The sequence below is a fragment of the Leopardus geoffroyi genome, chromosome B2 (assembly GCF_018350155.1).
Source record: "Leopardus geoffroyi isolate Oge1 chromosome B2, O.geoffroyi_Oge1_pat1.0, whole genome shotgun sequence".
NCBI lineage: Eukaryota > Metazoa > Chordata > Mammalia > Carnivora > Felidae > Leopardus > Leopardus geoffroyi.
The window spans coordinates 143003712-143030568 of NC_059332.1; the positions used below are offsets into that span (position 1 = coordinate 143003712).

General features: G+C 51.4%; 1 protein-coding gene across 4 annotated transcripts in view; it reads left to right on the forward strand.

The window, feature by feature from the left end:
* The window catches only part of TMEM181 (transmembrane protein 181), a 75052-nt gene that overhangs the window by 19183 nt on the left and 29012 nt on the right, over positions 1-26857 (forward strand). For 2 of the 4 annotated variants that reach the window (XM_045500170.1, XM_045500171.1), the window contains exons 2-5: positions 15679-15782; positions 22304-22359; positions 24145-24235; positions 26161-26282. In XM_045500170.1, the coding sequence (XP_045356126.1) occupies positions 15679-15782; positions 22304-22359; positions 24145-24235; positions 26161-26282 (373 nt within the window). Of the gene's footprint in view, positions 1-3148; positions 3327-13865; positions 13971-15678; positions 15783-22303; positions 22360-24144; positions 24236-26160; positions 26283-26857 lie in introns of those variants that run through there. The other 2 variants (XM_045500173.1, XM_045500172.1) reach the window with 2 other exon arrangements.

A 26857-nucleotide genomic window follows, 5' to 3' on the forward strand; every position in this document is an offset into this window, starting at 1 on the left:
TTTTTTTTAATTTTTTTTCAACGTTTATTTATTTTTGGGACAGAGAGAGACAGAGCATGAACAGGGGAGGGGCAGAGAGAGAGGGAGACACAGAATCGGAAACAGGCTCCAGGCTCTGAGCCATCAGCCCAGAGCCTGACGCGGGGCTCGAACTCCCGGACCGCGAGATCGTGACCTGGCTGAAGTCGGACGCTTAACCGACTGCGCCACCCAGGCGCCCCAGCTCCGCCCTATTTTGACTCTTTTTGAAACAAAGCTGGGATGCACTCACTTACCTACGGGTCCGATCCCCCAATTAAATGGGACTACTGTGGAGTGCTGTGACACGTCATGTATATGGACTTTAGAAGGCTTTTTAAAATAAGAACAATGTTAATAAATGTGGGCTGAGTGCCTCTGAGGTTAGAGAGATGATACATACTAATAGGCTGTTTGCTTCAGGTCTGTGCTAGTCACTCTGACCCTCTCACATTCTTCAATGCTTGGGACACCAACACTGGAAGAGCATGGGCCTGGGTCAGGTGGTCCTAGGTTCTGATCAATAGTCCCTGAGAAAATCAATCTCTTTAAGGCCTCAGTTTCCTATCTGTGAAATGAGGATAGTGACCGTGAATAACTCATCAAGTCGTTAAGAGAATTCTTTGGTTCAGGCCCTAGGCTTTGCAGGGGATCAGTAATTACTGGTTCTTCTCACAGGATAGCATGACCCTGAGCAGAGGGCCCAGGAGGCGTTACAAGAACTCAGTAATGAGATGAATGGGCTAATGCTGCCAGAATAGCAACTCATTATCAGGGTGACACAGACCTCATCTGAATTGTGTTCCATTCTGAGCTTAGAGAGGAAACTTGCTGAATAGAAGCACGCTCAGAGAAGGGACCTGGAGGTGAACTGGAGGTGAACACAGAGTCACCTGTGAGCGATGCTTGATGGCTTAGATAAGCTTTCTGGGAGCCCAGGAGATGATGGGTACCTTTCCCCTCATCATATACACTATCACTGCACCCTTCTATTTCCTTTTCCATCACAGTTGTCATTATGTCATTATTTGGTTATTATTTGTTTGCTGGCTGTGTCCTTCACCAGAAGATAAGTCCCAGGAGGACAGGGATTGTCCATGTATTCGAGTGGTGTTTCCAGGGCTGAGGGAAGTGTGTAGCACTTGGTTACACTGAGCACTTGGTTAATGCTGGGAGAACACATACGTGAGAAAAAGAGGGAATCTAGGTGATGTTGGACAGCAGACCAAGGGAGGAGAAGTTGGAGAAGTTACCAGGAGCGAGTTTCGGTGTCAAAAATGTCAACTCTTTTTTTCTTTTTTTTTTTTTAATGTTTATTTATTCTTGAGAGAGAGAGCTTGTGAGTGAGCAGGGGAGGGGCAGGGAGAGGGAGACAGAGGATCCCAAGCAGGCTCTGTGCTGACAGCAGAGAGCCCAATGCGGGGCTCGAATTCACAAAGCAGGAGATCACGACCTGAGCCAAAGTCAGACACTTAACTGACTGAGACATCCAGGCGTCCGGATGTCAACTCTTTTTAAAACCTGGGACCGTTTGATAACAGCAAGGGGTCCGTGGCGGTGCCTCAGGAGAGGCCAGGCAGCTAGCACAGTCTCTGGAGCAGGCATTTCTGTACCAGACAAGCCTGCCTCAGATTGGAGGGGAAAACTGGCTGTCCCTGAGCAAAGCAGCCAGGAATGTTTTGTTTAGTCCTCTTGAAGTTCAAAGTATTTTTTTAGTGTCCAATACCTTAGAAATGGAAGGTGTCACATGAAAAGTCGTATTTGAAGTTAGAATCTCTCATTTATTTTTTAATTTTTTAAGAGAGAGAGAGACAGAGAGAGAGAGAGAGAGAGAGAGAGAGAGAGAGAGAGACAATGAGGGGCAGAGGGAGAGGGAGGGAGAGAATCTTAAGCAGGCTCCACCCCCAGCACGGAGCCCGATGTAGGTCTTGGTCGACGACCCTGGGATCACCGTCTGAGCCAAACTCAAGAGTCAGATGCTCGACCAACTGAGCCACCCAGGCGCCCCGAAGTTAGAGTCTCTTAAGGGCTGAGTGCGGCCCCTTTAGACAATGCATGCTCAGGTGCACAGCACCCACCTGGCCCGTGCCTGTTACCTGCCTGTCCCGCGGGTACTGGTGTTTATATTCCCTGGTCTTGTTATCAAGACCCCTTTTCCTCCAAGTGTCTGTGGAAAGAATTCGAGGGGTAATCTTTTGTTATCATTCTTTAAAAGTTGTGGTTTAGGATTCAGAGTGGTAATGGAATTTATCATTAGTAGTCGGTGTTCAGTCTGTTTCTTTGCCTGGTGCCCTCTCTTCCCTCCAACTTCTTAAGCCCCTCCCATCTTGAGATCAGCCCAAACATGGAGCACTCGCTTTCCTATCCCGGTCAACCCCGCCTCAGGTGAGTTCGGTGCCCTTCCTCAGGGCCACTGTAGCAATCTGTGCTCCTCACACTTAGTTTCGGTAACTTACTTTGCCTGTAAGTTTGCTGAGGGCAGGAACCGAATCCTATCCGTGTTGGTCTCTTCCTGCCAACACCACACTTGTTGGCGGGAAGAAAGCTCGAGTCTTTCCTTTTCCTCATTCAGATTGACTTTAAGCCCATAGCAATAAGGGGACATTCTGACAAACGTTCCAAAGAGAATCTTGGAAATATCCAAAACTGTGGCTCTTTTAAGTTTATTTATTTTGAGAGAGAGAGAAAGACAAGCAGGGAGGGGCAGAGAGCGAGAGAGCGAGAAAGAGACACCCAAGCAGGTTCATGCTCAGCACCGAGCCCAATGTAGGGCTCTATCTTCCCACTGTGAGGTCGAGACCTGAGCTGACACCTAGAGTTGGAGCTTAACCTACTGGGCCACCCAGGCGCCCCTCCTCTGTTCTTGATTACAGAAATTTGGGAGGTGGGCGCGCCGCGGGACCCCTTCCCATGGGGCCAGTGAAGGAGGGCGGGGTCTGGGCGGGGTCCTGCGCCCCCTCTCCCGCCGCTGCTCCGCTCCCGGCTGCACCCCACCTTCACCCGGGCCCCGCCCCCACTGTCACCCCCGCCCCCACCCCCCCTCACCTTCGCCCCTACCCCCCACCTTCGCCCCGGCCGCGCCGCCCCCCGCCCCTCCCGCCGCCGCGCGGTCGCTTCCGCGCACGTGACCCCGCGGCGCGTCGCGCTCTGACGAGTTCCACGGAGCCGGCTGCTCTGCTCCCGGGCCGCTGTCCCTCCGGCTGCGGTTGTGGCTGTGGCTGTGGCTGTGGCTGCCGCGGCTACCGTGCGGCGCCGGGCGGGCTCGGGGCGCGGGCCGGGGCCGAGGGCCGGGGCGCCGAGATGGAACCGTGAGTGCCGGTCGGCAGGGCGGGCGACGAGGGCCGGGGTCTCCCCTCCCTGGGCGCCCGGGCCCCGCGCCCGGGTCCCGCGAGCCCTGACGCCGGGCCCTCCGCCCACGTGGAGCCCGGGCCCCGGGGGGAGGGCGCGACGCCGGGGGCTTCGCGGGGGCGGCTCGGCGCACTGCCCCCCCGCCCCCCCTCCCCCCCCCCGGCGGCCTGCAGGCGGTGGGGACGGGGGCCGCGTTCCGGGACGGGTCTCGGCCAGAGGCGCCCCGGGAGGACCCTCGGAGGCCAGCTCTGGCCCTGCTGTCTCCGGAGACCCGTGCTCCCCAGGTTTGGGTGGCTAAGGAGCGGCCCTCCTGGGAGTCCCTCACCGCCTTCCCTGGGGCAGCCCGGGGCCCAGCCTCCCCGCTGGAAGGGCGGTGGCCCCCTGCCCCGACAGTGGCCCTATCTGTCACGTCTCTGTTAAAAGCGCCCAGAGCACCCCACTCAGCTCTTTGTGATCTAGCCCAGCTGAGACTAAAGAGAGGTGCTTTCCAGTGGCTTTTTGATGATGGTGGCACGTTGGGAGCCTGCCACAGCCCTTTTAGATCTCCGGGACACCGAGTTTTATGAGTTTTAATCTGCTGACTTTGGGCCTTATTACCTCTGTGAAGTTCAGGGATTTTAAGGAGGAAAAACCTGTCCAGGGCCCCACAGACGCCAGCCCTAAAGCTTGCCTTTGACGCAGCAGAGTCACCTGGGTACCTCCCAGGGGACATCCGGGAAGAGGAGAGAAAACTAACAAGTTTTGTGCTTGAGTTGCAAAAAGTCAGAAGTCCCAGAGAAGGAGTGCCCAGAGTCTGCTGTGTGGAGCAGTGTCTGTGGCAGGAGGTTGGGAGGGCCCCTTGGGCAGTTGAAGGCAACCTTCAGACAGGACTGTGTGAGTTTCTCTGTGTGTTTGGGGTCGTAGGGGCTGGGAGGGTTTGCATTGGACCGCTGCCGAGTCCTCTGACTGTGGACATAGAGAAGATCGGAGGGTGTTGCCAGAATGCAGACCTATGTGATGGAGGGAAAGGTTTTCCTCCACCTCCTCTGAAGTTTTTGACTGTGGTTAATTACTTTAGCACAGCATAGGAAACCGGGCCAGCCTAAAATGGTAGCCCTACATGGATGTTTGAAAGGTCTTTCTTTTAACTAAACCCCGGGCAGAGGTGGGTTACCGGTGGTGCCTTCGCACAACTCCAGGGACACCGTTCGTTTGTGACCTGTGTGAATAGTGTACTTGGGATGCTGTGCGAAGATGCCTTCTGGGGTCGTGCAAAGCTGTGACCCTGTGGCAGAGTGACAACCAGCATGGTTTGGGAGGTTCTCCTCCGTAGCGAACGTCCTTGGGTCCACGCAGCACAGCATCCCTGGGTGGTGTGTGGGGTGTCCTCCCGTTTACTTGGACCAGAGGAGCAGAGAGCTTGAAGCGGTGTGGGCGTTGGCCAGGACTGCAGTCTGGGTCTCCTGGGGAAGTCGGGGGCTGTCTGTCACGTGATAGGGAACTAGACCAAGTGGGGGCTGTTAACTAAAGCGAGACTCTCAAACCACAGTGTGAGCGAAGGATTTCAGCGGAGTATGTCTCCTGCCATGGAGCGGTCGGCGGCCCGACGCTCTCCTAGAAGCCATGCCGGGCTCTGTGGAGCAAGGGCCTGGGGTTGGGGGATGTTGGCGGTACCTGGAGGTCAGCCAGCCACCATCGTCTCATTCAAGAGGACATGAAAGCAGTGGGAGTCAGAAAAAGTCTTTGGTGCGCATCAGAATCTTACGAGGAAACAAGCCCGAAGCGTGTCCTGCTTCAGGCCCCGGGAAGGTCAAAGTGCTCTTGTTGCCAGATGTGACAGAGCCCCGTGGTGAGAAGTGACAGGAGCAGGAAGAGGAGCCGAAGAAAGAGTGGGGGGGGGGGGGACGGAAGAGAAAAGAGCAGTGTGGTGGAGGAGCTCAGCTTGGGGGGCCGGGGCTGATGCAGGGTCTGCAGGACTGTGAGCTCCCTGTTCACATGCAGCCCTGCCTACTCTTAAAAGGGCAGGAGAGATTGCTGTCAAAACCAGTCAGGATAAATAGTTTCCCCGTCCTTAAAGCTTTAAGCTTAAAATTCCTGCAAACTCCCTTCCTCTTCTGAAAATGCCTGGGAAGTGACAGGTGCCGGAGTTCAGGAGGCAAGGACCGTGGGCGTCTCAAACAGTTGTTGCCCTGACTTCCTGTTTGAGCGTAGCCGTCACAGCCCTACACATAGTTGAGGTGTCTCAGGTTCGTGTGTTGCTTTGCTCTTGCAGTAGCATTTCCTGCAGACGTAGATAAGGTTGTTGTTGTTGTTGTTGTTGTTGTTGTGTGTGTGTGTGTGTGGTGTTTGATACTTACAACCAGTTTTTGGAGAGTATGTTTCACATGTCTGTTTCATTCTGTATGCATTTCAGAGTGGAATTGTATTAAGTGGGCTCCTCCTCTGCCAGCAGTGAAGGCGTGGCTCAGACAGATGAACACAGACCTTGTTGGGGTTTCTGTGTCCCAGGCCTTCCGAGTGTCCCAGTGCTCGAGGGGACAGCAGGCCTGTGTCAGTAACCTTGTCTTGCAACTACAGAGTTTTTTAGGATTGTGCCTCTTAGGAATCTTTTGTTTTCCCCCCTGAACCCAAATGATCTCTGGAGCTAATAAAAAATAACGCTGTTTTCTCTGTACCAGATACTGCTGTGAGCCCCTTCTGTGTGTCATTTCGTGCCATCCTCACAGCTACTCGCCCCGTGACCATTCCCGTTGTTACAGATGGCAACACTGAGGTGCAGAGAAGTCAGGTCCGAGGTTCTCAAGGTCACAGTATGTCGCAGAGCTGAGGCTGAAGCCTGAGTGGTTGTCTCTAGAGCCCACATTAGTGACATCTCTCAGTAGCAGCTGGCGATGAACGAGTGCTCACGAGGGCTTTTGTGTAACGAATGACTCATTTAATTACCCCGGCTCCCCTCAGCGGTGGGGCATGTCCATTTTCTGAATTTTACAGTTCGGGGACTGGAGGTGCTGAGAAGGAGAGTGGCTCGCCCCAGGTCACCCTGCGGGTCGTGGCGGAGAGGCCTTCTAGCCCGGGCCGTCTGCCTTCAGATCCTGGGTTCTTCACCGCCGGACGCGCTGTCTGGGCCCGGGCTTGGGTGCTGCCCCCTGGCTGGCGCACTGCCTGTGCTGACCAGCGTGTGGCTTGCTTCCTTGTTGTCTTGGCCCCGGGAAGGCTGTTCAGTTACCTAACACGCTCCTGGGTGTGAGTCACTGGGCTTGCAGCCTGGCGAGGATACACAAGGATTCATGGTTCCTTGAGGAGTGTCGATGAGCGTACTGTTCATTAAAATATGCTTTGAGATTGTTGGGCCTTGAATGTTGGTATAATGGCTTTTTTGACTAGGTAGCCATAAATTATTTATAATATAGTCAAGTTTGAAATTTGAATATATTTGGCTGTATTCAATATATGTCCCTGATAGAAATTTCGGAGTTCTTATTCTGTTCTTCCCCTTAGAGTTTTTTCTTCTCAAAACCCATTAAACGGTAGGTTTAAAAAGGGGAGATTTTGGTGAGGGGGCCAGAAAGCGAGAGTGAGGGAGCGGTGGGCCTCCTTTCTGCTGCTGACTTTGGGGGTTCAAATCCCGCCCCCCTCATGTGGACTGGGACCTCAGCAGTGTATGCCAACCCTAGCCTCTAATGTCCCGTCTGTGAAAGGGCTGATAGTACCTGCCTCACAGGGAAGCACCTAGCCTAGTACCAAATAGGTGCTTAGGGAATGACGGCCCTGCCCTTTTCTTCAGTTGGCCGGGTTCTGAGCTGGAGGAGGGGAGGTATTACAGAGTGGATCATCAGGGATAATGGTAAGATGGAAACATTTTTAGAAAAAAAAATTCTCTAATGTGTATTTTTTGAGAGAGAGAAAGAGAGAGAGAGTGAGCAGGGGAGGGGCAGAGAGAGGGAGACACAGAATCCGAAGCAGGCTCCAGGCTCCGAGCCGTCAGCACAGATCCCGACGTGGGGCTTGAACCCATGAACCGCGAGCTCATGACCTGAGCCAAAGTCGGACGCCCAACTGACTGAGCCACCCAGGCGTCCCGAAAACAGATTTTTAAAAAAGAAAAAAGTAGGGGATGGGGACAAAAGCACAACTCTTACTACTATAGCAAACCTGATTGAGTTCTTCCTATATGCTTCCTGCACTGTCCTGGATTCTTCATTCTTTCATCTCTGCCCGCCAACGACCCTGGGGGTTTTCCACGTGTCTCTGATGTACAGAGGAGGACACTGGGGCCCTGAGAGTTACTTAGTCGTCTGCCTAGCAAGTGGGGGTGGGTGGGCAGGATTTGAAGCCAGGCTGCAGATACCAGGCCAGCGCTTTGGACCACGGGAGAAGAGATGACTTTTATACACATGATGAGAAAAACAAAATCTTCGCTTAACGCATGCCCACGTACTGAGACTGAAAGGCCCTTCCCACTGCCCAGATGCCATTTTTTAATTCTCCAGTGGGAAATCTGGGAAGGAGTTGAACAAGTAGCGAGATTTGTGATACTGAAATATTTTCAGTCTTAACTTACCTGCTGTATTGTGACTTTATGAGACCAGATGAAATACGTATTTATAAGAACGCTTCGGCCTCCTGGATGCTGTTTTCTCCTGCCTCCCTGTGTGTGCTGACTATATCATTTAGGGTTCTGTCAAAGGCAGAGACTGCTGCTGGTCTCCTCTTGCCGCGTCACTGGAAGGCCGTGCCTTCAGGTGTCTTCTCGCCTTCTCTGCTCAGCCAAGTTCTGTCCGTGTCATGGTCATTCTGCTCCAGGCCCATAAAGGGACTCGTTGAGTGTGTGCCTCTCCCATGGTTTCTCTCCAGTGGTGTTTTAATAACTCTTATAGGGCCTGTGTGGGAGGGAGAAGCGTCCAGTGGGAAAGTAATTTGGCTCACGCAGTTCTGGAGTTCTCGGTGGCCCTAATGGGGACACTGGCTTTCCAGGCGGCTGAGCAGGGGCCTGACTGAGGGTGTGTGCCGAGGGGAAGGCACTTTCTTGGAGCTGTTCTGGCCAGTTCCCAGACCTAGCAAAGGCCAGAACCATACAAAAAAATTACAAGATAACAGTGGGAGAAAACATTCAATTTTACAATTCAGTGGTCTATACTTTATTATCGCAAAGAAATTAGAACATGGAGGAAACCAGAGTAAAACCAGGGAGGAATGCATAGAAATGGAAGAAATCAATAGTTATTGGACTAAGGAACCTCTAGTTCATGGCCTGTCATTTATAAGGCTCAGCGCTGGACCACTGGGCCTAGAGAGACCAAGGGGGAGCTCTAGGCTGGGAGAGGCATGGAAGTCTGTGAACAGTTGCTACCCACAGTGAAATCTGGAAATGGGCACGTGCCTCCTGTCCTCCATTGGAGGAGACAGTTGCCTGGTCAGTGTGGTTGGGGGGCGACCTCACAGGAGGCAGGACTCAGCTGGGCTGGGAAGGAAGGGGGAAGGAAGGGTGCGTCGGGCCTGGAGGGAGAGGAAGGACTCGGTGACTAATCATCGATGGAAATGGGAAGGGCAGGTGACAAGGATGGTTGGTGACTCTTTCACATTCTGACAGGACAGTTCCAGGTGCCTTGAACAGGGAGGTTTCTATACTTATGTGACTTAGTGTCTTGAGTTTCATTTTTAATTGTGGTTTTTTTTTTCTTTTTTTGGTATGTATATTGAAGGGAAGCTTTGTTTTTTGTTTTTTTTTTTTTTAATGTTTATTTTGAGAGAGAGAAAGAGCTTGTGAGCCAGGGGAGGGTCAGAGAGAGAGAGAGAGAGCACGAATCCCAAGCAAGCTCTGTACTCTCAGTGCAGAGCCCAGCTCGGGGCTTGATCCCACAGACCCTGAGATCGCAACCTGAGCTGAAATCAGGAGCTGGATGTTTAACTGACTGAGCTACCTGGGTGCCCCGGGAAGCTTCTGGTTCGAATTGAATACCCGTGAAAAGTGGCTTAAAGAACAGGAGCATCGAGAAGTTGAAGGGGGCATCTCCAGGGCCGCTTCGGCAGCTCTGTGTCCCTGTGTGGCCTAGGTAGTTTCTGTCTCTGGCTCTCAGTCTGGGCCTGTTGGCTGTGTGCACCTTCTGACGTGCCGTGTGGCTGTGGCCGTGCGGGCAGTGCTCCCCTGCACGGCTCTCCCCACGGGGACAGAGGAGGCTCTTCTCACACATCTCTTTGTGAGGCAGGGAAACCTTGTCTAGCAGCGCCTGGCTGGTTTCCCACAGGTTCTGGGCCCCAGTGCCGCGGGGGGGTGGGGGGGGTTGGGGGGGTGGGGGGGAGACTGAGCAAGTGAGGCTGGTCTCTGGAGGGCAGGGGACCCGGGGAGGAGGAGGCAGAGTGTGGCTCTGGGCAGACAGCAGTGGTGCTTCTGCCCTGCCCCCGAAGAAGTCCCTGCATCTCCCATGGCTCCTGTTCCTCCTTTAGAACGAAGTGGGGATTATGGTGGGTGAGTTGTTTCCAAAGAAACCCGTGTGATCATGTCACAGGCGTGCCAGCGACTGTTGGTGGTGGAGTGTTTGGCTGTCACTCACCGTGATAGGGAAGCCACTGGAGAGTTCCGGACTGAGTGAACGCACCTGGCTTTCAGAGCAGCGAGGCGGAGAGCAGAGTGTGGGTGCTCAGGCCAGAAGCGGAGGACCGGGGGAGGCCTGCGGTGCAGTGAAAGATGGCAGGCCCTGACTGGGGGACCGAGAAGGGCCGCGACACGATGTATGTTGAAGGCTGTGTTGTTGCATTAGATGTGGGGAGTGAGCAGAAGACAGGTGTCGAAGGTGATCGCCCAGCTCTCGGCCTGAGCCCCTGGAAGGCTGGGGCTGCCACGTCCTGGGGCGGGGAACTCTGCAGGACAGGGTGGGGGAAGATCTGGAGTCTGGCTTTGGACGCATCACACCAGCCGCCCACCGGATGTGCAAGCGGAGGGTCAAACAGGTGTTCGCTGTCAGCCTGGGGCTCAGCTGGGCCGGGCCGTGAATGTGGAATTGTTCGCCTGGAACAGGGTGAGATCGCTGCGGAGAGCTGACAGGGGAAGAGGGCAAAGGGCAGCACGTGCCAATGTGTCCCGGCAGGACAGCGGTGACGTCTGGCTGCAGAGGGTCCTGCGGGATGGTTTTCCTGCTGTTTCGTTGTGGGTATTGATGGCTGCACAGACTTCATGGTACCTGGAAGGAGTCCCTTGGGAGATGGTTATGACTATGCACAACGAAGGGCAGACGCGGCTTGCAGCCATTTGGATGATGGCTGCAGTTTGGGGGACTGGCTTTCCAGTAAAGGTGTTTTTAGTTTCTCTAGGAAATAAGTCTGGGTGCTATTTTAAGTCACCCGTGAAACTGAGATTAATTTAGAAGGGACCTAAACGGTCCAAGCCACAGCTAAGGGGACAATCTGTTCCATCGAGTTTGAAAGGTCTTCCAAGGTTCCAGGGGCTCCAGGGAGGTCTGCATTTTAGAGTGTGTGTGTTAAATGCCTGAGTGTGAAAAGAGACGTGGGCCTGGAGAGGAAGACTGGCGTCTGGGTCCCATCCAGAAGAGAAAAAGGAGGGACAGCTGTCCTGAGCTGGCAGGGTTTTGTCCGGGGCCTTCCTGTTCTGGTTATCTGGGTTGGAGATCCCACCACATGCGGTGCTTGAATTGGCCAGGGTGTCTGGGGAAGTGGGGAGTCCTCTCCCTGCTCCCTAGTGTCTTACACCAATTCAAGGGAAGTACGTGAACACTTTTGAGATAACTAATGAAAGTTGGGCAGGTGTTTTCTTGTGTCCAGCGTCCATGGCAGATAGATGGGTATTTTGTCTTCAGGCCCTCGGCTGTGTCGTGCAGGCCACGTGTGTCGTAATAGGTTAAAGTTACGAGAGATGGGAGGGAGGGGAAGCTTCCTGGAGAAGGTGGGACCTGCAGGTGAGCCCTGTGAGGCAGATTTCGATGGTTTGGTGTGGAGAAGAGAGAGCATTTCACATCAGGAGAGCAGTGTGCGAAGGGGCTGGTCTAGAGTCTGGCTCCACCATGGTGGGAAACATTAAAGAAATTAAGCTCTGGATGCTGATGCTTGGGTTTGAACACCGCCTCAGCCGCTTAGTAGCTCGCTGGTCTAGGGCAGGTTACCTGCTGAGCCGTGGCACGGCACCCAGGGGAGGCATCTGGCAGGCTGTTGCAGTGACCATGCTGGGCGTGGCCAGGGCCTGGGCCTCGAGACCCCGCATGGGGAACGAGATGTTAGGAAGCAAAGCGCCCCTCCTCCTGGCTGGCCGCAGGCGTGGGGTGAAGGAGAGATAGGCATCCTCAGAGGTGACTCCAAGGTTGCAGGATGTGGGATGCAGAAAGGGGAGAGGCAGGAAATGGGCAGTGGAAGCAGCTTTTTCATTTGTTACTTTGTTTTCTAATGGGCTCGGTTTTAAACTTATTGACCATAAAGTGGTGTAGACTCCTTAGTGAAAATGTCTTCGGGGACCCTGTCTCAGGGTGGGATCAGGGGCAGGGAGGGGGTTGAGATGGTTCCTGGAGGTGGGAAGGAGTGTGAGAGAGGAAGCAGGAGATCGTCCAGCATCGGAGAGTCCATGCAGTGCGGGGGCATGGATGACAGCAGAGGCCGAGCGCATTAGGCTCCTGGATCGGAGGCCTCTTGGTGTCAGGCTGTGTGTATTGTCTACATCACAGCCTTGCCTCTGAGCACTTAGGGAATATTCCTTCCATTGGTGGCCGGATCCTAGGGAATACAGGTTGCCTGTTCACTGAGACTTGCCTGGGCCGTCGGCTAGCTTGATGGTCAGAAACACGTTGGTGTTTCAGGTGGGAGGTAGGCAGAGAAGGCGCTGGGAGCCTGGGTCAGGCAGGAAGTGGTTGTGGGGCGGCTGGCAGGGCGGGAGGAGACGTGAAAGGGTCGACTCCCCGCTGCTGCCACTCACAGCACCACTACTTTGATTGAGCAACAGTGCAGAACTGTGATTTGTCTCGAATAGGAAGGTGTTTCTGAGGCTTAGGAAGTCCCTTGATTTTGAGCGAACTGCTGTGGAGTTTTTAGACACGAAGCCGAGAGCAAAAGGAACCCTGGAGAGGAGGCATCGTCGTGTGGAACTGACCCATCTTGGTGCTGGTGCTGGCCCGCAGCACCCTGTGGCTGGAGGGGGTCCTCAGACCCAGGCCCCCAGGGTGAGGATGCCTGGAAAGGTTTACCGCTGGAAGACAGCAGAAATGTGGCTCCGTGCCCAGCCTGTCCCCAGCAAGCCGAGGTCATGGCCACGATTGTGCCCGATCACATTTTCTTGAGCAGGGGGCTTATTCCGCTTTCTCTGTGTCTTTTTTCCATTGACTTGGGTGAGGTCTGATTTCTGAACCAGGAAAATCTGTAATAAATTGGAATTAAGTAGCAGGGTTTAAAATTTAAAAAAATTTTTCTTTCAACGTTTATTTATTTTTGGGACAGAGAGACAGAGCATGAACGGGGGAGGGGCAGAGAGAGAGGGAGACACAGAATCGGAAACAGGCTCCAGGCTCTGAGCCATCAGCCCAGAGCCTGACGCGGGGCTTGAACTCACGGACCGCGAGATCGTGACCTGGCTGAAGTCGGACGCTTAACCGACTGCGCCACCCAGGCGCCCCTTTTTTTAATGTTTAGTATTTATTTTTGAGAGAGAGTGCGTGCACAGGTGCATGTGAGTGGGGGAGGGGCAGAGAGAAAGAGGGAGACACAGAACCCGAAACAGGCTCCAGGCTCCGAGCTGTCAGCACAGAGTCCGTTGCTCAAACGGACTCGAACCCATGAGCCGTGAGATCATGACCTGAGCCGAAGTTCGATGCTTAACTGGCTGAGCCACCCAGGCACCCCTTAAGTATCAGGGTTAAGGAAGGGAAGCACTAGATTTGTATTCAGCCCTGGAGGAGGAAATTGGCACAGCGTCCCTGGGCAGGTATTTGCTGCAGGAACTTGGCCTTGTGCTCCCGTTGCCCTGCTGATCTCTTTTCTCCCCATACCCTCTCGTCTGCTAAGTAACTGGGCTTTTCTAGCAAATGATTGATAATGTGTCTTAATGATAGGTTTTAAATATCAAAATTTAAATGTAATTATTATTACTCTGTTTTTCTCTGCTTCTAACTAATGTCCTTTGGGCTCTCGCCTGTGCTCAGAGCCCTCAGCGGCCCTCAGAGCCTCAGCACAGGGTGGATGGGGCGGGGGGAGGGGGTGGAAACAGGTCTCCCTGAGAGCAGCAGAGTGGGGTGCCGCAAGTGACTCTAATTTTTTACACAACCTTAGGTTTATGGAAGAGTGGCAAAGATAGTACAAAGTGCCTCTACACACCCTTCACGCAGCTTCCCCTCTTGCTAGCGTCTCAGCATCACGGCACGTTTATCAGAGCTAAGAGAGCGACATCGGTGCAGTCCTGTGAACTACAGACTATTTGCATTTTCCCAGCATCTAGTCCATTTAGCTTTGTGTAGTGTTTTTTCCAACTGAAAATGCCCCGTGCAGCTGCACAGAAATCTTCCCTTCTGCAGACTGTGCTGAGGATCTGCATTATTAGCCTCGACACCTGGGGATGGCAGAGAAATGACAAAGAGGACCTTGTTCGCATGCCGCCCTGCCTCCACAGGGCTTTCTCCAGAAGGGCACTCACAGAGGTGGGTCCCCTCAGCTCTCCCTGCTTCCCTGAGCCTCCTTCCTGGGGAGCGGCAGTTACTGCCAAGGGGCAGAGCTGTGACATCTCAGGCAACTGTTCTGCAGTGTCTAGGCCCCAGTGTCCCCATGTGTCAGTCGAAGGGGTTAGACTTCCTCCCTGAGGTCATTTCTGGCTCTAATATTTTAAGACTTTCAGGCCTCTTATAATCATTAGGATCCAAAGTCAGAGTTGGGGTCAGACTACTTAATTCACCGGCCCTCGTTTTCATGCACAGCAGGGTCGCTTGTGGGTCAGCCTTTGGACTTGAGTCCAGAAGGAGGAGACAGAGTTACTACTCGTTTCTTTATTTCTTCACTGGTGCCGTCATTCAATGAAACACGGTGACACTGACCTCAGAGTTCATTCGTCCAAAGGTCTGGTGGGTCCTGCTGGAGAGAGCTGGCTTGGTATCAGCCGAGCCACGTCTGAGCCAAGGTGGCTTCTGGGCCCCACCTTTGCCCCGAGATACCATCTGGCTGATTTCCTGCTCAGGAACTGGAGTCGTCAGCCACGTAAAGGAGAGGTTGTGTGTGTGCACACAGTACCGTAAAAGCAAATAACCTTTCCTTCCGTTTCAGTTCTCAGCCTGGTTCTCCCTGTCCCAGGCGTGTGTGCACTGTTCTGAGGTGTGAGAAGTTCCTCCTGTCCCAGCTCCCAAGAGCAGGAAATGCTATGGGAATAAAAAGAATGTAAAAAGCAAAGCAAAACAGCCCCCCACCCCCGTCGCTCATCTCTTTGGGTTTATGGGTCTCCTCGTTAGGTTATTTGGTAGTGGTCGGCCGCTTGCGGGCCAGACCTGGCCTGCCACCTCTTTGCACAGGTTGAACTGAAACACAGCCGTGCACATGCGTGTTCATCACGCCTGCCTGCGTGTAGAGGCAGCAGTGAGGACTCGAGGCTGTGTGGCTGGCCGGGCCTCACACATTTGAAGTGTGGTCCTTCGTGGATTTTCTTCTGACGCCTGAGGAAGGGCATTCGAAAGGAGAACTGATCCCTCCCCACTGCCGTCTTCTTCCAGAGCAGAAAATAGGACTGAATAGGCAGGGACCTCCTGACGGGGGGTGGGATGGATCCACTGAGCTGCTCTCCACATTGGAGTAAGTCACAGAGGACTGTGGGCGGCCTGCTCAGCAAAGGCCAGGCTGAGCTTCACCATGCGGGTGGGTGCAGGTGCGGGGCTGTGCAGAGCCCTGGACAGGAAACGTGAGGCCGTGGGCTTCCTGGAGGGCCAGGTAGGAAGATGCGTGCTGGAGGCACCTGCAGTTCCCGGTCTGGGCTTGACTGCGCCGGCAGACAGAGCCGCGTGCCCGTGTGAGTTGGGGTCTTCCCTGCACCCGGGCTCTGCTCTGGCTGCTGAAAGTCGGGCTGCGTAGAAGGGCTGAGCCACCACGTGGGTGGGGTGGTGAAACACGCCCTGAGTGGGCGTCGAAGCCACAGCACGTTCTCGCGCCACGAGGAGTGGAGTTTGGCTGCCTGCGGAGCAGCCCTCTCCCCGGAGCGCTTGACCCAGGGCTTAGCGGACAGTCCCCTACCCTCTGGTGGCCCCCGAGGTGTTTTGGTCAGCTGGGCTACCTGGGTCTTGGGGAGGCCCGCTCCCGAGGTGGGGAGGGGATGGCCCGATGCAGCCTCGGCCACCCCTGTGTGACCCTCACCCGCTGGCTTCTCTGCAGGCTGGCGCCCATGCGGCTGTACACGCTCTCCAAGCGCCACTTTGTCCTCGTGTTCGTCGTCTTCTTCGTCTGTTTCGGCCTGACCGTCTTCGTTGGGATCAGAGGTAAGATGCAGTTTTTGATTGTTTTATCATTTACGGTTACCTTAGTACCCGCTTTTCAGCCCAGCTGAGCTGTCCCCACTCGCTGTCACCCGCTAAGAGCCCCGCTGTAGAGGGTGAAGTGCCACTTCTTCTGAACCCACTGGGTGAGGGGTAACCCTGGCCTTGCCCCACACAGCAGCCAGGGCTTGAGTTTAGCCTGGCAGTACCGGGAGGCCTTGATGGCGTACCTTTTAGCGGACAGTCCAACATTTCTGCAGTCTCCTGTGCTCGGGACCCAGCCTGGGCGCTGGCGAGTCCAGGACATGCTGGCCGATGGGCGCCACAGGCCATGTAAACGGCCCGGCGCAGCAGATTCCAGGGAAGGCATGAGATAGCTGTGAGCACGGGGCTGGGGTGACCGAGGGGACCCGGGAGGCTGCTCTAGTGACGCCCCAAGCTCTTGGCAGGAGGGAGCCTGCAGGTTGGCTTTTGCCTTGTGTTCAGGGCACCAGGTGCCCTGGGGTTCCGGAGCCACATCATAATGCTCTTAGCTTCAGAAATGCCTTTGAAATCATCCAGTCCAACCCCATTTCGCACAGATGGAAAACAGAACCAGAGAAGCTGGCCTGTTTTCAGCAGGTTCCCAGAAACCTGGTCTCTTCAGCCCTGTCTAGGGGGTAGGAGACCAGGAGCCTATGTGGTTGTTTCTTCTTTCTTTCTTAAATATATTTTTTACTGAGGGTGGTCTCTGATAGGTGTTTGATTACGGCATTTCCTACTAAAGTCAAATGACCCTTAGGCTTAGCCTGTCCCAGAGGCGGCTGGGCCTCGAAAGGCTAGTTTCTTAAACTTTTTTTATGTTTATTTAATTTTGAGAGAGAGGGAGAGACAGAGCGTGAGCAGGGGAGGGGCAGAGAAAGAGGGAGACATAGAATCCGAAGCAGGCTCCAGGCTCTGAGCTGTCAGCACAGAGCCCGACGTGGGACCTGAACTCACCAACCGCGAGATCATGACCTGAGCCGTTGTCAGACGCTCAGCCAACTGAGCCGCCCAGGTGCCCCTCAGAGGCTAGTTTCTTAACCTACACTGGATGTGGGCTGGGCGAATGGCCCAAGGAAGCTGGGGAGAGGGAGGTCGTTTATGTGCTGTTTGCCTGCTGGTGACAAAAATGATGGTACAAGCAACTGTAGCCTCCTCTTTTCCTGCCTGTGAAGTCACCAAGGAATAAGTTACATTAATCACAGCACAGGACATATGAGTCATCTTACTTGATTTTCATAACTGTCCTTTTAAGATTGGTAGGAGAGGCATTCATAGTCTCCTGATCTGCCGTCTCATGGGACCTCAGCCAACTCGTTTCCTTAAGCCACTGTTGGCCGCAACATCCGTGATTATATTCAACCTTTTCCACTCTTTCATAAATGAAAAGTGATACACCTGGGCTGAGACGAGAAGAGCGATGTCAGGATTTCCATGTCCCTTTCCTTCTTCCCAGTGAGTGCTGGTATTAGGGTTCTCCAGAGAAACACACCAATAAGATATACATAGATACCGATATAGATGGATTTATTGTGCCTTCGGGGCCTGCTCGGGCCCGATCGTATATGCCCCACTTCCGTCGGATGATGGAGTGCTGCTGTGCGTGTCCAGCTCTGTGTCCTGATGGGTCAGCTAACACCCAGCTCATGATGGGCAGCGCAGGTCTCCTGGTAACTTGGTGGCCCATGGGTAAGCGTTTAGTCTCTCCTAAGGCCCGGTAGGAAGGCAAGAGCTGTGTGTCACGAGGGGAGTGGTTATCTGTGGAGGAGAGCAAGGCTTTGCTCCAGAGTCCCAAGGGTCTGTGCGAAGATTCATCTATGGGCCCTGCCAAAGGCTCCAGATGACAACCTTGTCTTCTGACATTTCAGACACCTTTACATCTGCCGGATCATGTGGCCCCAGCAGCAGGCAGCCCGCACGGCAGCCTGGAGCTGGTGGAGAGCCTTCTCTTGTCCTGGCCCCCACTCAAAACTTGCAGCTTTTTGGTTCACGAGGTAAATGGGCCAGAGTATGACACCCAAGCGAGGAACACGTTGCCTCCAAAATGCAAAGAGGCGAGGCCCGCTAGGCGTTGCGCCTCTGGTTTGGTTGTAGGGGAGCCAAATACAACGGTTTATCTTCCACCTCAGAAGGGATAGCTCTACGTGGCGCACGTGTATCTTGACCAGATTTCTTTCCTTTCTCCCACGTGCGAGTGTCTTACCAGGAAGTTTACAGCACTCGCTCCTTCTTGCTCACGGCGGCTTGTGGGAGGGAGAGGTGACCAAGGTCCGTGAGAACCAAATTAGGATGTAGGGCCGGAGATTTGACATTCCTTTGCGGGAGGACCGTGAAGGTGTATTGCTGGCCTGGCTTCTGGTGGGCCTCGCTCTCAGCGATGAAGAAAATGGCGTTTGCCAGGTCAGCAGCTGCCTGTCAGGTCCCAGAGGATGTGCGAATTTGCTCAAGCAATGAAACCCTGCCTGCAACCGCAGCTGCAGTTCGAACCACACCCGGTGATGCTTAGTGGTGATCTGTCCTCTCCAAGACCCACCCACCTTCTGCCCAGGCCAGATAGGCGAGTTGAACGGCCGTGTGGTGGGAACCTTTCAGGTTGGGGGATGGGAGAACTCACGGCTGCAGTCCCTCCAGGCATGCCATACTGCTTTTGATTATGTTTTTGTAAGTAGAGGCTCCCTGCAGGCTGGGGATTCTGCCAGGCGCTGAGTGTATCTAGTGCAGTTCTGCATTCTGGAACTGGGGACCCACTGGGCCCATTGTGACACGTACCTGAGCTAAAACCCCACTGATTGCGTGACCTCCGTGAGTCCCTGCTCTGACTGGTGGACCGCACTGATGTTTTGGGTCTCCTGAAATTAGGGTCAGTTCAGAGCCGGTGTCCGGGGGTCCCCAAAATGTATTTGCTTTTCCCCAGTGTGCGGTCATCTTGGTAAAAGGTTGTAGGTTCCTTTGGGAGAATGATTAATAGTACACATTTTTGGCAGTGTACTGGGGTGCTTTCTTAAGGGGACCCTGTCTCCTCTTCACTCAAGGTTTGAGTCTGTAACCCGGCTCAAATCTGGAATCTATCGATGGGCTGCAACTTCCTGTGTTTATGATTCAGGTTACACTTTTGTTCACTTAGAATTTTCTGCTTACACAGATCGGGTAAGACTATAGTAGGCTTCCTGTGTATTTCACTTCTGGAAACACCATAATCAGCTAGCCAGCACCACAGGTCTGTGTGAATCAGATGGTCGGATTGCTGCTTTGACTCTCCTGTTCGTTACAGTGACCATACCCACCTTGCTTTTGGTGGCTGAGTCCCTCTGCTTGGCCCCACCGCTGCTGGGATTCAGCGACTCCCATAGCGTTTGGTTTCCCCCCGTTCAGCGGTCATGGCTCCTGCTCTCTGGGCGGCCTGCCGAGCAGGGCCGTCACAGAGCTCTTTCAGGATGCTGGGGTTCCCCTCACAAATTTATTCCTCACAGTGGTGGTGAAAGGTCTGTCTTCTGGGCTCTTCCAGCAGGTCTTAAATGACAAATCCACCCCAAGATTCTAGTCTCCCCAAGTCTCCCAGTCCCCTCCTCTCCATTAAGCCAAGGCAGGTGTGGCATTTCTGATTTGCTCACCGGGGACCACCTTTTGGTCCAAGTTTTAACCAGCCAACCGAACTGTTAGAGCCCCTCCTAACTCCCTGAGCTCTAGCACGCAACGCAGTATCTCTGCTGAGTGAGCCCATGTCCATAAATCCAGCCTGATCCAATTTACGTTCCTTCCACCGTGTTCCCCACACCCTTAGTAGTCGTTCCCATACACGTTCCCCAGATTTCTCTCTGTATAAATCCGAAAACTCAAGTATTCTTTGAGAGTGTAGTGCGTCTCCTCGTGGGTCATATTTGGTGCCTCACCTTCAGGGGCCTGTTGGGACTTGAGTCTAGTTATTGTTCTAGAAGCAAAGAGGGAAGGTTGCTCAGCAGAATCTGCATCGTCTTGCCTGATCCTCAGGGATCACTTGCGTAGGTAATGCAGGGTCTTCGTCTGGGAAGGAGGTGGGAGGGCTGTTTCTACGGGGAATGGAGAGGACTCGTCTAGTGGCAAAGAAGATGCATTGAAACGTAGTAGCTCCACACCCCCAGCTTCCTCAGGATCCTCCTGTGCGTCTCCAGACCAGGACCCCACTGCTCCCCAGTCAGTGCCCTCGCTTCAGCAGTGAGCCTGTGAGGCCGGTGTCCAACTTGCATTGTAATTCTGCCAGTTGCGGGATGAGATTCTGAGCTTGATTTTCAGCACTCAGCCCCTATGGCTACAGGTGATAAGGGTCTCTGTCAGGGCGCACAGAAGCTGTCAGATCATTTATGCAGCTCTGGAGCTGGGAATTCAAACCCCTGACCTCGCCTTTTCTTTTACCACGTTATCCAGGGACATTAGGAACAACCAGTCAACCTCATTCTATTTGTTTGTTATAAAAAAAATTTTTTTTTTTAAGTTTATCCATCTATTTTGAGAGAGAGATAGACAGCAGGGGAGGGGCAGAGACAGAAGGAAACAGAGAATCCCAAGCAGGCTCTGCACTGTCAGCATAGAGCCTGACATGGGTCTTGATCCCACGAACCGTGAGATCATGACCTGAGCTGAAAGCAAGTGGGACACTTAACTGAGTAAGCCAGCCAGGCACCCCAATCATTAGCATCTTTAAATCTAATCAGATTAGAGAGCCAATTCCAGAAACCCCAGAACCAATATTAAAAAAGCTCATTATTAATATTCTCTTCCTCTTTAACCACTCTCGTGCCAAACTCTGTATTAGTCAGGGTTCTCCAGAGAAATAGAACCAAAGGGGAGATACATATATATGTATATACTCAGACACACATACGCATAGGAGGGGGGAGGGAGGGACAGGGAGACAGGGAGAGAGAGGGGCAGGGGTAGAGAAGAAAGAGAGATTTACTGTAAGGAACTGGCTCGCATGATAATGGAGGCTGAGAAGTTTCAAGATATGGAGGCATAGCAGAGCTGGTTAAGTTCCAGCTTGTGTCTGGAAACAGATGAAGACCTATGTGCCAGCTTGAAGACCGAGGACAAGACCGGGCAGAGAGCAGATTCTCCCCCATTCAGCCTTTTGCTCTGTTCAGGCCTTCAACCATTTGGATGAGGCCCACCCACATTGGGGAGGACCAAATTTTTTCTCGTCTGTCCACTGATTCGCCAGAATCATGTTTATCCAAGTATCTGGGCACCCCAGGGCCCAGTCAGTTGACACAAAAATCACCATCCTACGTCCTGTGGTAACATTGTTAGGATTTCAGATTAAGAGTGTGTTAGCGACCAGTGGGTTTGTCACCCCTCGTTTTGCAGATGTGAAAACAGATTCAAAAAGCCAAGTTGGCTAAGACTAGAGTCTGGACTTTGCGACTCCCAGTTCTTAATTCTTTCTGAGAAAGCAGATTGCCTTATTTCCTGGAACAGGGATTTGCTGAGATTGTGAGTCTATTTAAAATAAGCCTCACTGTGGGCGAAAGCCTCCTTCCCACAGAGGGACAGCCTGTCAGCATTCATAACGGTTCCAGACACATGTTGCTACGTCACTTACATACTTGCTGTATGTACTCAAGTATTTCCTTCTGTACATGGCGGTTCCTGGGCAGCAGGCTGGGGATGGTCACCCAGGCAGCCCAGAAAACTGGCATCCCAGCTGAGTGTGATTTATTGTAGAACAAATTAAATTAAAATCTGCTTCACACTGTTTCCTTTGATTGCTTCTTTTAAGGCCAAAGCTCTGAACAGTTACATTGTAGGATTCCATGAAGCTTATAGATCTGTTATTTCAGGAAAAGCCTTGAGTATGCATTAAAATATTTTATACTTTTTTATATCCTGAACTCAATACACATTTTTGGAAGACTGGATTAATTGGATGAACCGATAAATGTGGCTTAGTTTTTTAGCAGAAATTGTTATACTTTATAAAATCTATAGACAGTGTCCGTGTCATTAACGGTTTCTTGGATCGGAGCACTACTGAGTGAGCCCTCATTGAAAGCAAAGGAGAGGTTTTGCATATCTAGATCCTGTGGAAGTCACACACATTGTGTGGTGGTCACGTGATGTTCGCCTGGTCTGCGATGTTGTGTGTCTGTTTGTATGTTTATATGTCCCCTAAGGACAGACCAGGAAAATAGGGCCACCTCTACATAATGCGAGTCTTTCTTGGCATTTGAAAAACAATCGATAGGGGCGCCTGGGTGGCCAGTTAAGTGTCCACCTTCAGCACTTCAGCTCAGGTTATGATCTTGCGGTCTGTGAGTTCGAGCCCCATTTTGGGCTCTGTGCTGACTGATGGCTCAGAGCCTGAACCCTGCTTCAGATTCTGTCTGCCTCTTTCTCTGCCCCTCCCTCGCTTGTGCTCTGTCTCTGTCTCTCTGAGAAATACACGTTAAAAAAATTTTTAAGTGAAAAACAATAAATTAATTATTGATATAGATATAACCTGATTTTTTCCTTGTCTGTTACATTTTTAGGGCCCAAAGTGATCCAGACTTCCGCAGCTAATTTTTCACTAAGTAATAGTAAAAAGGTAAGACTGGGTCGAAGTGGCAGTTGGAGGGGCCCTAGAAACTTCCCGGTGACTCAGACACGGTCCTGTCCTGCGTGGAGGGTCCGCGCACCACCCTTGCCCTGCAGCTCCCTTCTTCGGCAGCACGCATTTCTTACAGCGCTGTCAGCCGCTGGGCCCTGGGCTCTTGTTTGCCGAAAGGTCCTTTTCTGCTGCAGTGAATACCGCAGCACTGTGAGAGGCCGGTGGTGTTACCTGTGAGGGAGCAGCGGTTCCTTTCCAAATGCTGGTTAACTCCCCCTGATTCCTCCCGCCCATGAGTCTTACTAGATTGTAAGTTCTAACGGTGCTCACTCAGGCATCTATTTTTTATTATTTTTATGCAAGTGAAGATGCTGCCTGCATGTCGGGTTTCTAACAGGCACAGGTCTTTCTGACGATTGTTTGGTCATTCCTTGTATGAACTCGGTTTAAGTGAAAAATCCTTTTTCTTTTCTTTCTTTCATGTGGTTAATTCTTCACCATCTTTAGAGAAAAACAAAGGTCCTTCCAGTTGGAGAATTTCAGTACTCTTTAATAAATGCTAACTTGTGAGAGCCCAAACAACGAAACCCCTTTATTTTTCTGCATATCAGACATAGTATCTTTATCTGTAAACTGAATTCAGTTGTCCTGCATTCTCATGGCATCATAACAAGTTTAAATTGGATTATTTGCCCCCAAATATCCCCTTGTCTTCCTTCTCTTAGCTCCCTGGTGGGTTTTCACCCTTAAGATTTTCAAAAAAGCAAAAGGACAAAAATGTCCTAAAGCTTACCTTGTAATCCTTTTTCTTCCTATTTCCTAGTTTCAAAGGGCCCTCTGGTTAGCCCGCTAGCATGTGTGTTTATTTTATTTACTTCTTGCCCTGAGGATCTGATCTAAGAGGTGCCGCCATGGAGCTTCCTAACCATAGTTTGGTCTTTTACAATTTCTGTCTCAGAACGTAAGTCCTTTTTTGACACCGAAAATAACAGCCGTCCCACCAAATTGACTTGCTTGCAAGAGCTCACGCTCACTTCTGCAAGATGCTAGACCACCCGCCGGTAGGCATCATTGCCTCGGTGGCTTTGGGCACGCCTTCGGGCACAGGGAGTTTCCGCGGGGCTACAACACAGAAATGATATATTTACATGCAGAGACTACACGTTCTAATAATGTGTTTCTTTGGAACCCTGGGTGGTTTTCAAACACTTACACAGTGTTCTCTGTATCCCAGGCTGCCAGAAGCCAGTATTGTGGTTTTCAGCAGACACTGCTGAAAGTGTCATTGGCAGAAGTATTATTGGCAACCTGGTCCCCTCTAATTTTTCTCTCCAGGGGTGTTAAGACTTCGCTAAAGCTGAAGACAACCAACCTCACCCAGCAACAGGTCTGGCACACTGCTACTGGGGAATGATTCCTGTGAATATGGAAATACGTCTTTGATGTCCTTTATTATCTTAACAACACATCTCATTATATGTACTTTTAATTTTTTTCTCCAAGATGGCCTTTTGGTATTTAAGTAGGAATGTGATCCCAAGGCTGCAGGTGGTGGAAATCGCCTGCTTAGAGGTGTTTGTAAGACAGAGGTGACTGCAGTAGAAAGTCCTTTCTTTTTCTGGAGGCAGAATTTCACTGTATTGTCTAAATGAAAGCTGCACGTTTCTGTTTCAGAGCTAACACTCCAACCTTTTTTGCTAAATGTAAATTTTTGTATATTAAGACAGACTGAATGAAAAGGTCATATGGATTCCTTAACTTTTTTTTTTCTTTTTGCCTTAGCTGAAGCCAATTCAAATACTTTCAAATCCACTGTCTACATATAATCAGCAACTGTGGCTGACATGTGTTGTTGAGTTGGATCAATCAAAAGGTATGAAGTCTGGCATTTTGAAATGATTTTTCTTTGTACAAAGCACCATATTTGAAAGATGGAGGGAGCTTTAGAATCTTTGAACAAGTTCTCAGAGGTGGATCACAAGGATGGTCATTATTCTTTATAATGGCAACAAATTGAAAGCCCCTCAAAAGTCTGCCAGTGTCTTCCAGAGTAAGTTAGAAGTAAGTCAGCATTGGTCAGCTCTCAGGGAGCACCGATCAGCTTAGCTAAGTGGCTGCAAAGCATAGGTGCTGCTACAGCAGGCTTTTGCCTTGGGGTTCTGGGAGAGAATTAAGTTCTGATGCCCTGAGCCAATGGTTCTGTCCCCCAGGGAAACTTGGCAGTGTCTAGGAACATTGTGACATTTTGGTTGTCACCACTGGAGAGGAGGGATGTTACCAGTATCTAGAGGGAGGAGGCCAGGGATGCTTCTAAACAGCCTGTAGTGCACAGGGCTGTCCCATGACAAAGGATTGTCTGGCCTCAAAATATCAGTGCTGCTGAGGCTGAGAAGCCCTGCCCTGCAGCACCCACGGTTTATAACGCATCGGCTCTGTTCGTCTAGAGTGGCACTAGTTACATACCATTTGGGGGAAACTGAAGAAATGACCACCCACATTATTTTCCATGTTCTGTGATCAGGCGAGAAAGAATTTGGTTGAGAAAGAATTTGAAAAGATAACCCCATGACCGCAGTAAATTAAATGAAAAAAAAATGTATATTACAAAAAACTTAATCCTTTTTTATAACATTTCATTATTTTTTTAAAGTTTATATATTTTGAGAGAGCGCAAGCGGGGGAGGGGCAGAGAGAGAGGGAGACAGAGAATCCCAAGCAGGCTCTACACTGTCAGCACAGAGCCTGATGTGGAGCTGGAACTCACGAAACCATGAGATCATGACCTGAGCCGAAAAGTCAGAAGCTTAACCGGCTGAGGCACCCAGGCGCCGCAGTTTTTATAACATTTTAAAAAACAAAAATAAATTTGGCATCACCGTGTATTTTTATGTCTAGAAAATGGTCTGGAAGGATGGACACAACATGTTAATTATGGTTATCTCTTGGCGATGGGATTATAAGTGTTTTATTTCTTTTTTTTTTTTTTTTTTTTTTTAATTTTTTTTTTTCAACTTTTATTTATTTTTGGGACAGAGAGAGACAGAGCATGAACGGGGGAGGGGCAGAGAGAGAGGGAGACACAGAATCGGAAACAGGCTCCAGGCTCTGAGCCATCAGCCCAGAGCCCGACGCGGGGCTCGAACTCACGGACCGCGAGATCGTGACCTGGCTGAAGTCGGACGCTTAACCGACTGCGCCACCCAGGCGCCCCATATAAGTGTTTTATTTCTTTTTAATATTTATTTTTGAGAGAGAGTGAGCGAGCGAGCATGAGCAGGGAAGGGGCCGAGACAGGGAGACACAGAATCTGAAGTAGACTGCAGGCTCTGAGCTGTCAGCACAGAACCATGAGATCATGACTTGAGCCAAAGTCAGATGCTTAACCAACTGAGCCACCCAGGTGCCCCAGGATTAGTATTTTTTGTTCCTTGATTTTTTAACAGTGGACATAAAGACAAAATAATAAATTATATAAACAGAAAAATAAATCTAACTTTATTGTGGTGTAAAGTGAAGTTAAACATTTATGTGGAGAAATAAAAAATAAAATTTTATTAGCCATCAAATACTTGCCCTTTTGTGAACCAAAAATGATGGATCTGGAATGAAGGTTTTCACATAGGCTCCTGGATAATGGGTTGGAAGTAGAACCTAATGGAAAGGTTTTACTTCGCTGACAAGTGTGAAGTTTTCAAATGTGCCAAGGCTGAGGTGGTCAAAGGACCCTCCTGGGCTCTTACCTTTGCAAGTGTGATGTGCCCAACATGGTCTCTGACGCTGACTTTCTTTCTTTTGTAGAAACGTCTATTCAGACAAGCTTTCTCATGACTGTTAAAGTTGATGGTGTAGCTCAAGATGGAACCACCATGTTCATTCATAACAAAGTTCACAATCGGACAAGGACCCTCACCTGTGCGGGGGTGAGTGCATTTGATTGGTCAGTGATTATTCATCATGCTGCACTATTACATATGTGCTCTCTGAAGTGAAAGCATTGAGTCATACCAATGGTGGTGTGGAAAACGCACCTGACTTTATACATTGATACCCTTAGAAATTCTTACAAACTTACACACATGTACACATGATACGTGAACCCACATATGATGCCTGGTGTCTACAGGTGACTCTTTACAGGCTGCTTGTCGTCTCTGAAGTCTGCCGTTGTTCGTGGTCATTCCGAATTGCCGGGGTCTCGGGCATCAGCCCTGTGATGAACACCCTGATCCACCTGTGGGGGCTGAGGCCCAGGCCCCTTAGGAAGAGCAGCCTGCTTGCTTGAGTGTCTACTTTTGGACGTACTGTGTGGTTATGGGTTAGGAAACCTGGCGGTCCAAAGTGAGAAAGGAACCCTCACTCTCGATTATTTTTTGGCACCATATTCTGTTGGAATCCCAAGAATCAGAGCTGGAACCCCTCTGTATAGAGCTGGGAAGCTCCCTAGGACTCAGCAGGTGGCCTGGAGAACATGGGGAACATCAGAAAAGAAAATGTG